General features: G+C 47.6%; 1 protein-coding gene across 1 annotated transcript; it reads right to left on the bottom strand.

Moving 5' to 3' along the window:
- Window positions 1-266: 266 nt before the first annotated feature.
- TUFM (Tu translation elongation factor, mitochondrial) lies at window positions 267-9,634 on the bottom strand. The gene is made up of 11 exons (XM_083376589.1): window positions 9,562-9,634; window positions 7,703-7,749; window positions 7,432-7,594; window positions 6,535-6,701; window positions 6,189-6,293; window positions 1,918-2,082; window positions 1,696-1,828; window positions 1,482-1,586; window positions 1,119-1,270; window positions 795-914; window positions 267-622 (listed from the first exon to the last, which is right to left on the bottom strand). The coding sequence occupies exons 1-11, from the start codon at window positions 9,611-9,613 to the stop codon at window positions 452-454; spliced, it is 1,380 nt and encodes a 459-aa protein (XP_083232715.1). The 5' UTR covers window positions 9,614-9,634; the 3' UTR covers window positions 267-451.
- Between the last annotated feature and the right edge of the window lie 124 nt (window positions 9,635-9,758).

Genomic DNA, 9,758 nt, shown 5'->3' with positions numbered 1-9,758 from the left:
GCATACCATGTTCCCCAGAAAGTAAGACTGGGTCTTATATTAATTTTTGCTCCAAAAGACGCATTTGGACTTATTTTCCAGTTAGTACTGTATTTTTCTGAATATAAGCCCTAAATGCGCCCATCTGGCTGGCTCTTAACTGGGGCTTATTTTCTAGTTAGGTCTTATTTTGGGGAAAACGGTAGCAAGCTTATGTACTTACGATGCAGATGTTTTGGAGCTTCAGCACACTTGCCTTGAGCTAGGGATGATTCTGGAAGGGGGAAAAGAAAAGCTAACACTCACTTTTTAATTGTTTTTATTTAAACAACTTTCACCCTTGCCCCTCCCACCCCTTGGTGGAACCCTCTTCTTTGAGCCAAGATTGCCACGTTCGTCTACTGTACAGACGTAAGATGCAGTGTCACCAGTTTTCTAGGAAGTATTCGTGTCCAATTCCAGCTGGTGCAACTTAATTATCCCAGCAATCCTCCCCTGGGGCTAGTGGCAGGATCTTTGTGACCACTCCAGTGCCCATGGTTCGAGATCCATCCCGTAGAGTGAACCGCTGTCCTTGCTCCAAGACCATGGGGTATTGCAGCACGAGCTTAAGGCAGACGTTTTCACCCGGCATCACCATTTCCTACAGCAATAGAAGAGGAAAGGTATGAAGAGATGGCAGCCTACGCGTAGGCACGTATTTGTCCACAAAACTGCAAGAACTGTGGCAATCTAGAAATACTGAAATAACACCAGTTACAAACCCCACTACTCGGCAGTGAATTAGTGTGTGTGGGGGGGGAAGCGATACAAACCTTTCCCTCAGGTAATTCTATGCGACAAGTCATATTCCAGGTCAGCGAGAACATAATTGGCATGAACCTAGACACAAAAGATGATTGACGGCCACCTTCCTCCTTGGTCAGGATATAAACCTAGGAAAGCAAAGCAATTTATTTTTGCCTGTTTCAACTTTACAGGATAGGAGAGCAGGTGGGGGTACTAGCCTAGCATTCCCTAGTAGTGTTTTAAGATGTGCTCCAAAGTTTTATGGACATCTCTTATTTCCCAGCCCTCTACAGGATTATGAGGCAGCATCCTAGTATTCTACCTTCCCACACATCATTTCCCTCACTCACCTGAGCCTCAACCTTCTGATGTGGCTGGATGGAGCCGGGCTTACACATGACCAATCCCCGCCGTAGATCTTCTCGCTTCACAGACCGGATCAAAGCACCCAAATTGTCTCCAGCCTGTGCCTGGTCCAACTGTTTGTGGAACATCTCAACACCTGAAGCCAATTACACACACATTTCTGCAAGTGTTGTGTAGCCTCCCCAGTTCCACAAAACTATACTTTTTAAGAATTGCTTCAGACAGTTTCAAGTCATAACTGTTTAAAAACAATTGGACCAGTAACAATGAGAAAAGCTAAGCTAAAAACCACTGGAAGACCAAGCTTGCAAAAAAAAGGGGGGGGAGGGAGGGAGGATTCTACTTACCAGTCACAACAGAACGTAAATGCGTTTTGTAACCCACAAATTCACAATCTTCCCCTTTCTTAAGAATACCACGTTCAAGGGTACCTGCTACAACAGTGCCCCGACCTAGAACAAATTTTAGCCAGTTTAAATAAGGTACAAAAAAAAGCTATCTTCTACTGTTAATGGATCCCCATCTTTGGATGTGTGGAGTATAATATAAAAGGTTTGGTACCTGGAATGGAGTAAGTACGCTCTATGGGAAGCAGAAAAGGTTGATCCAGGTCACGTTTTGGCACAGGGATGTATGTATCCACTGTCTCCAGAAGCTTTATGACAGAGTTCAATCCCAGTTCTGGATTTTGGTTCTACAAAAAAAAACCCCACAGGAATTACTAATACACTTTAATAAAGCGAGGAAATAAAAGGTGCAGAGTTCAAGCAACGTAACACTGACCTCTAAAGCGCATAGAGCAGACCCTATAATCACAGGAGCTGCTTCCCCATCGTAGCCCAGCTCTGTAAGTAGCTCACGGATCTCCAGCTCCACTAGTTCCAACATTTCTTTATCATCAACTGCATCAGCTTTATTGATGTACACAACCACATGTTTCACTCCAATCTAGAATAGTGTGAGGGAATAAAAAAGATGTGAGGGAGGTCCCTACTTTTTCCCTTGCTTAAAGGGAAAATGGCTTAAATTTGCCCTGTCTGAACAAATGTGATCAGATGATCACTAGCTGTGTTTTTTAGACCAGGGCTTTTCAACCTTTTCACCCATTGTACCGCCTTTAGGAAATGGCAACATCCGAGTACCACCAGTCGCCTAGCAAGGTGTCAAAAACTTGACAGACAAAAAAAAAAAAGGAAAAAATTGATGAAGTACAACACTTACAACAGTTCGCTTAGTGACTATTCGAAGTTACCATGGCACTGAAAAAAGTGCCCCCCAAGCCACAGACGAGTAAGACACCTGCCTGCCCACCCGCCGGCGCTCTTCCTCCTGTCCGAGGTTTCCATTGTTGTGAGCATTTCTGTTGAGGATTGGCAGCGGGGGTGGGGTGGAGGGGGTGTTTGGTTTTTATTCCCCCCTCTCTGCTGGATGGTTGCAGCAGGTTTTGGTCACTTCACATGACCCTGGGACACTGGGGGAGGGATTGCGGTTTTGGTTGGATTTTGGGGGGTGTCCACCAACCGCTGTTCAGTCCAGGCTCGGGACAGATCGCGGTGGGAAGGGGCCTGGGTTGGGTGCCTCCGGGGCCCCGGAGTGGGGTGTGGGATTTTCTATCCCCACGACGTCTGGGAATGGCAGCAGGCGATTATACAGAGGGCTGTATCGACATCTGGGAGCGTGTCCCCACTGTCTCCAAGCGGTGATGTGCTCCGACTCTCTGGTTTCGACCCGTGGTTCCGGGAACAAGGGTGAGCAGCCACCTGGCCTTAGGCTTGTGTATTTTAACGCCAGGTCCGTAGCTAATACGGCTCCTCTCATCCGAGATTTCGTTGAGGAGGAGCGTGCGGACCTGGCTTGCATCACGGAGACCTGGTTGGGCCCAGAGGGTGGTGTCCCTCTGACTGAACTCTGAACTCTCCAGGTTTCCGGATGCTCCACCGGCCTCGGGCTCAGGGTAGGGGCAGGGGGTGTGGCGGTGGTTGTGAGGGAGACCTTATGTCCACGGGAGGCCACCGTTGTCCAGATATCCGGGTGTGAGTCACTCCTCCTGAGATGTGGCCTTAGGGCTCAGTTGGGCTTGCTGCTGGTGTACCTTTCGCCCAGTCGCGTAGCAGCAGCCCTGCCTGAACTTTTCGATATCCTCTCGGGGTTGGTGATTGAGTTCCCCAAACTTATGATTTTGGGGGACTTTAATCTGCTATCCCTGGGGGGATCATCAGAGTTGGCTCGGGAGTTCATGGCTTCCATGACAGCCATGGACCTGATGCAAGTAATTCAGGGCTCGACTCATGGGGGGGGTCACACGCTCGATTTTCTTTTTCTATCTGGACGGTGGTTAGATGATCTGGGTGGGGGTTCTCCAATTATTATGCCCCTGTCATGGACCGATCATCATCTCCTGCGGCTGGCCTTCCGTTTCGCCACCCCCCGTCGCTGGGCCATGGAACCGACAAGATAGTTCTCCCCCAGGCGCCTAATGGACCCTGAGCGGTTTCAGGTGGCGCTTGGGTCCCCGCCTGCTGCCTTCGCTCACAGCTCGGATGATGCCTTGGTGGAAACCTGGGAAAGGGCAGCCACGGAGGCACTCGACCGCGTTGTACCCATGCGGCCCCTGACCCGGCGCAGATCCTAGTGGGCTCCATGGCTTTCTGTTGAGCTCTGGGAGATGAAGCGTCGGAGACGGGGCCTAGAGAGCTGTTGGAGATCCAGCCGGTCTGAATCCGACCGATTGCAACTAAGGTCCTCTACAAGGTCTTATCTCGCGGCGATGAGGGCGGCAAAGTCTAATTATTTTGCTGCCCTCATCGCGTCCGCAAATAATCGCCCGGCCGCCCTGTTCAGGGTGACCCGCTCCCTCCTTAATCAGGAGGTGAGGGAGGAGCCCTTGCAGGGTCGTGCCGAGGAGTTTAGTCAACATCTGGCGGACAAAATCGCTCGGATTCGGGCCGGTCTGGACTCTGACTGGGCAGAGTCTGACGGAGGTGACACAAGCGGTCTTGGTGATGTTATCTGGGAGGAGTTCAACCCTGTGACTCCGGAAGATGTGGACAGGATCATGGGGAAGCTGAGCTCCACCACGTGTTTATTGGACCCGTGCCCCTCCTGGCTGGTTTATTCGGCTCGGGAGAGGACACGAGGCTGGCTCCAGGCAGTGATAACTGCTTCTTTGAATGAGGATAGCTTTCCTGCCGCCTTGAAGGAGGCGGTGGTGAGGCCCCTCCTCAAGAAGCCTGCCCTGGACCCGGCTATTTTGAACAACTATTGTCCGGTCTCCAACCTTCTCTTTCTTGCGAAGGTTGTTGAGAGCGTGGTGGCGCATCAGTTCCCTCTGTTCCTGGAGGAAGCTGATTATCTGGACCCGTACCAATCGGGCTTTAGGCCCGGGTACAGCATGGAGACGGCATTGGTCGCGCTGGTGAATGATCTCTGGCGGGCTCGGGACCGGGGTTGTTCCTCTGTCCTAGTCCTATTAGACCTCTCAGCAGCTTTCGATACCATCGAACATGGTATCTTACTGCGGCGTCTCAGGGGGTTGGGAGTGGGGGGCACTGTTCTCCAGTGGTTCTCCTCCTACCTCCTGGGACATTCGCAGTCGGTGCTGACAGGAGGGCAGAGGTCGGCCTCGAGGCCTCTCATTTGTGGAGTTCTTCAGGGGTCGGTCCTCTCGCCTCTCCTGTTCAACATCTATATGAAGCCGCTGGGTGAGATCATTTGTGGTTTTGGAGTGAGGTATCATCAGTACACCGATGATACCCAGCTTTTCATCTCTACCCCAAACCATCCCAGTGATGCCCTCGATGTGGTCCCGTTGCCTAGAGGCGGTTCGGGTCTGGATGGGGAGGAACAGGCTTCGGCTCAATCCCGACAAGACCGAGTGGTTGTACGTTCCGGCATCTCGGGAAATTCAGTCCATTCCATCTTTAACCATGGGGGGTGAGGTGTTACCCCCCCGTAGATAGGACTCGCAACTTGGGTGTCCTCCTGGACTCACAGCTCAATTTGGAAGACCATGTAGGAGCTATGACCAGGGGGGCTTTTGCCCAGGTTCGCCTGGTGCGCCAGTTGCGACCCTATCTGGACCGGAATGCCCTGCGTACAGTCACTCATGTGCTCGTGACCTCTCGGTTAGACTACTGCAATGCTCTGTACATGGGGCTGCCCTTGAGGACCACTCGGAGGCTTCAGCTGGTGCAGAATGCGGCCGCGCGAGTTGTGATGGGGGTCTCCCGATACTCCCATGTATCACCTCTTCTCCGCGAGCTGCATTGGCTTCCAGTTGCCCTCCGGGTGAGATTCAAGGTGCTGGAGATTACCTATAAAGCCCTAAATGGCATGGGTCCGGATTACGTACGGGAGCACCTGCTGCCGGCATCATCTTCCCTTCGTCCTGTGAGCTCCCACAGAGAGGGCCTCCTCAGGGTGCCATCGGTCAGAGAGTGTCGGCTTGCGGCCCCCAGGGGGAGAGCATTCTCTGTGGGCGCCCCAGCCCTTTGGAATCAATTACCGGTTGAGCTCTGGATGGCTCCCGACCTTCGCTCTTTCCGCCGTGATCTGAAAACCTATTTATTTGAACAGGCCGGCCTGGTTTAAGGGTTTGGGGTATTTTTAATTATTTATTGTTAGGGCTTAATTAATTTAACCTTACTTTTAACTTTTATATGTAATGCTTTTATTGCCCTGTACACCGCCCTGAGTCCTTCGGGAGAAGGGTGGTATAGAAGTTCAATTAAATAAATAAATAAATGAATCAGTTGCCAAGCATCTGAATGTAAATCACAAGACCCCAATATTCCAGCTGATCAGTGTTTCTTCTGGGCTCAGCAGAAGCGCCAGGATCAGCGCCGAGCTCCAGCTGGAACCTGGCACTGATCCTGGCACTTCCGCTGAGCCCTGACAACCCTGTAGCTCCAGCCATCTCCCGCTCAGACTTGTGTGGTGGTACCACTGGTTCAGCTCATTCCCCTCCCCCACTACCACTTTTCTAGGAGGGTCGCGAACCACCTGCCAGATGCCAATGTACCACTGGTTGAAAAGCCCTGTTTTAGACAACCAACCTGTTTAGCGAGCAGAAGGTGCTCTCTAGTCTGTGGCATTTGTCCATCTGTTGCAGCCACCACCAGGATGCAGCCATCTAGTGGTGCTGTTCCAATGATCATGTTCTATAGAGAAAAGAATGGGAAATGTGTCAGTTTCCAACATTTTACTAAGCTTAGATTACTGTGGTTGGCACAAAAAATATCTCAAACGGAAGATACTTTTTTGGGGGGGGGTTCTTAAATTGTCCATTTATTTAAATATATCTTGCAAGTGCAATCATTGAGTACCTTCTGCCAGAGATTCTAAAATAGGAACACTGCAGTTCTTAAAAGATTTCTTGGCATCCTAGTTCCCCATGCCTACCTTGATGTAATCAGCATGCCCAGGACAATCTGTGTGACCATAATGGCGGTTGGCTGTTGAATATTCTACATGGGAGGCATTAATTGTAATTCCCCGGGCCTTCTCTTCTGGTGCATTATCAATATCTTCATATTTCTTGTACTGGGCACTTCCAGTCTCTGAAAGAACTGGAAGGAAAAAAAAATGTGAACATGGCATCGCGTGTGTTTAAACTGAAAGATATGTAGGGCTGTTGCTATTCTTTGTCTGAGGGGAGAAGTCGGCCAAGCAATGCTTAAAGGCCCTTTTATTTTCTGAACTGTTGAATTAGCAAAAGGGACTTCTACGCATCTCAGCCTTTTTTCCCTTATGTGATTATAAGAAGTACGAATAGAGAGAAAACAACATCAAAGTCTTCCTTGCAGTTGATAAAAATGGGGGAGAAGCACATGGTGTTTAATTCTTCACCTGAGCTTCAAGTAAGGAGAAAGCATTAAGTCTACCATGGGCGACTTTGAAACAACATTATGCTTGAAGTGATCTGAAAACCTCTGGAAGACTCCTGCAGTCTAACAGAGCCTTAACATCTTCAAATAAGTTGTGATAGTCATCAATTAAGATTCTTATTAAAGGGTAACATTTTTATTCCCAATAGAAAGGCTGAAGCAGATTTTAGATGTGAATGCTGACTAAAAAAAGTCAGAGAGCCCAACTCAAAAAAACTATCCCTGGGAATTTTTTTAATATCAAGCTTTAATTTTACACCATCCTGTTTACCTACAGCTCTGGATCAACCTAGTCAATTGCTCCAATACTTTACTAGTGGTTCTTTAAATCAATGGCCCTCTAGCAAATAAAAAGGGTGTCTTTATTTGGTCTCCCTTTAACAAACTGCCCTCATCTTTCCCCAACTCTCACTTTTAGTGATGGCTGCTGTTAATGTGGTCTTGCCGTGATCCACATGTCCAATTGTTCCAATGTTTACATGTGGTTTGTCCCTTACAAATACTTTTTTTGCTTCAACTGCAAAACATCGAATTGGGAATTCTTGTCCACAGAAGCTTGTGCAATGTACCGGAGGCTGCAATAAGACAAGTAGCAATATTAAAATCTCTATGAATTTCTGTCTCTAATTTGTATCAACCCAGTATTTTTTCTTTTCCACTCCCCGATGTAAAATGTTTCTTACCTTGGATAGTACATTTTGCAAGTACTGAGACAGGCAGCCACGTAGCCCTACAAGACACAAATACAATGATTGTAATAGGAATCTCAGTAGCTTACGATATTCTGCTTTTATGCACCACACTGCTTCCCATTCAAACATCCAATTGTACTTCACATGGCCCACTGAAATTGTTATACTTCCAACCAAACTGTCTTTGGACATTCTTGTGGTCAGTTCCATTCCTTTCCTTTTTGTATCATTACATACAACCCTCAGTATAAGCATTTAACAATAACAAAAACCATATATACTCAGAACTTCATGTAACTTGAAAGGCATATCTAGATTAGGGCATAACATTGCCATGAAGCAAGTAAGTATAGATTCCACAAAAATATAGCATATTTAAAACCAGCTTAGTTTGTATTTTCTCCTTTCATCTTCTCTACATTAAACACATTTGGCTCTCTTAATGGTTTATTTTGTGATAATATGAGATATTGTAAGTGGCAGAAATTCATTCATAATTGGCAATTAATAAGCCAAAAATGAGCACACAAAACTTCAGAACTGTTTATCTATTGCAGAAAGACTTTTCCAAAAGGAATTTGTTATACAGCAAGAAGGAACACAAAATTACTGAAATGTCCCTCAGGAGAAGGAAACAATTTTTTTTTGGGGGGGGGGGAAATCAATTTATCTTTCCCATAAATATTCCTTTGGCCACCTGATGAGAAGGAAAGACTCACTGGAGAAGAGCCTAATGCTGGGAAAGGTTGAGGGCAAGAGAAAAAAGGGATGACAGAGAATGAGATGGCTGGATGGAGTCACTGAAGCAGTAGGCGTGAGCTTAAATGGACTCCAGAAGATGGTAGAGGACAGGAAGGCCTGCAGGAACGTTGTCCATAGGGTCGCGATGGGTCGGACACGACTTCGCAACTAACAACAACAAAATATTGCTAGATTCCAAATCATGTTAACAATGGTCCTCTAGCAGAAATGTGTAGATTGAAGTGTGTACGTATATATTTACATATACACATATACACATGTATGTATATATGTACATAAGAACATTTATGTCATCTTTCATTGTGAGCACATTGGCACACATTAAAAAATGAAATTCTGGTGCAGGTATATATGCCCATACATACATATGCGGTGTGTGTGTGTGTGTGTGTGCATACACACACACACACAGAAATATATAAATATTTTGTGGCACTCATATTTGCAAAAAGACTCAAAATCGGCTTCACATTAAAATCCAAAGTATACAAGTATTTTTTTTAAAAAAAAATCATTAAATCCTGAGACAAGAAGCGAAAGGCAAGATCGATACGATGGTAGCCTATTGTTCTCGGTCAAATAGCAGTTAACAAACTGCAGCGACGCCTCGCCCAGCCCCGGCCATTGTAGTGATGATCCCCGCAACCCGGATTCTCCCACGTGTTTAGAAACGATGCTTTACGCCAGGGATCTTCAAACTTGGCCCTTTTATGACTTGTGGACTTCAACTCCCAGAATTCCTCAGCCAGGCATGCTGGCTGAGGAATTCTGGGAGTTGAAGTCCACAAGTCATAAAAGGGCCAAGTTTGAAGACCTCTGCTTTACGCAAACATATTAACGGGACAAAGAAGACATTTCATGCGCGCGGGGAGGGGGTTGTTTCTCTCCCTTCCCCTCGGATCTTTAGCATCCTCTTTGTACCCCAGAACTGAAGACCAGGTCAAGGCACAAAAGGTCAGGCATTTTCTGGACAGAAGCCACGAAGGATAAAAAAACTTCGGGCCGCCTCCCATCTGGCGGTCGTGCTTCCTTCCTCCCGCGCATCTCCCTCCTCCCCGCACCGGGTCCTCCTCTCAAGGTAGACTAACCGCTACCGCCGCACAGCCGCCCTCGCGCCAGCATCAGAGCAGAGGCCGCCATCTTCCCTTCCTTTTGCCGGAAGTATCGTCATCAGCCGCTCTCCTGACCCGCAGAGTAACCCGTAAGGAGATGGGGAGAGAAATGGCACGCGCCAGATCTAACTTCCGGTACAATTTTTTTTTTTAAAAAAAAGGGCGCTAATTTT

Source organism: Vipera ursinii, assembly GCF_947247035.1.
Source record: "Vipera ursinii genome assembly, chromosome: Z".
NCBI classification, from domain to species: domain Eukaryota; kingdom Metazoa; phylum Chordata; class Lepidosauria; order Squamata; family Viperidae; genus Vipera; species Vipera ursinii.
This window is presented reverse-complemented; position numbering and strand designations above follow the sequence as displayed.

What these genes read in the sequence shown, in the direction of transcription:
- TUFM (XM_083376589.1), bottom strand. Translation starts at nt 9,613, where the DNA reads ATGGCGGCCTCTGCTCTGATGCTGGCGCGAGGGCGGCTGTGCGGCGGT. An exon ending in GCGTACTTACTCCATTCCAG is followed by an intron (nt 1,587 to 1,695) that starts GTACCAAACCTT and finishes AATTTGTTCTAG; the next exon opens with GTCGGGGCACTGTTGTAGCA. An exon ending in TAGAATTACCTGAGGGAAAG is followed by an intron (nt 623 to 794) that starts GTTTGTATCGCT and finishes CTATTGCTGTAG; the next exon opens with GAAATGGTGATGCCGGGTGA.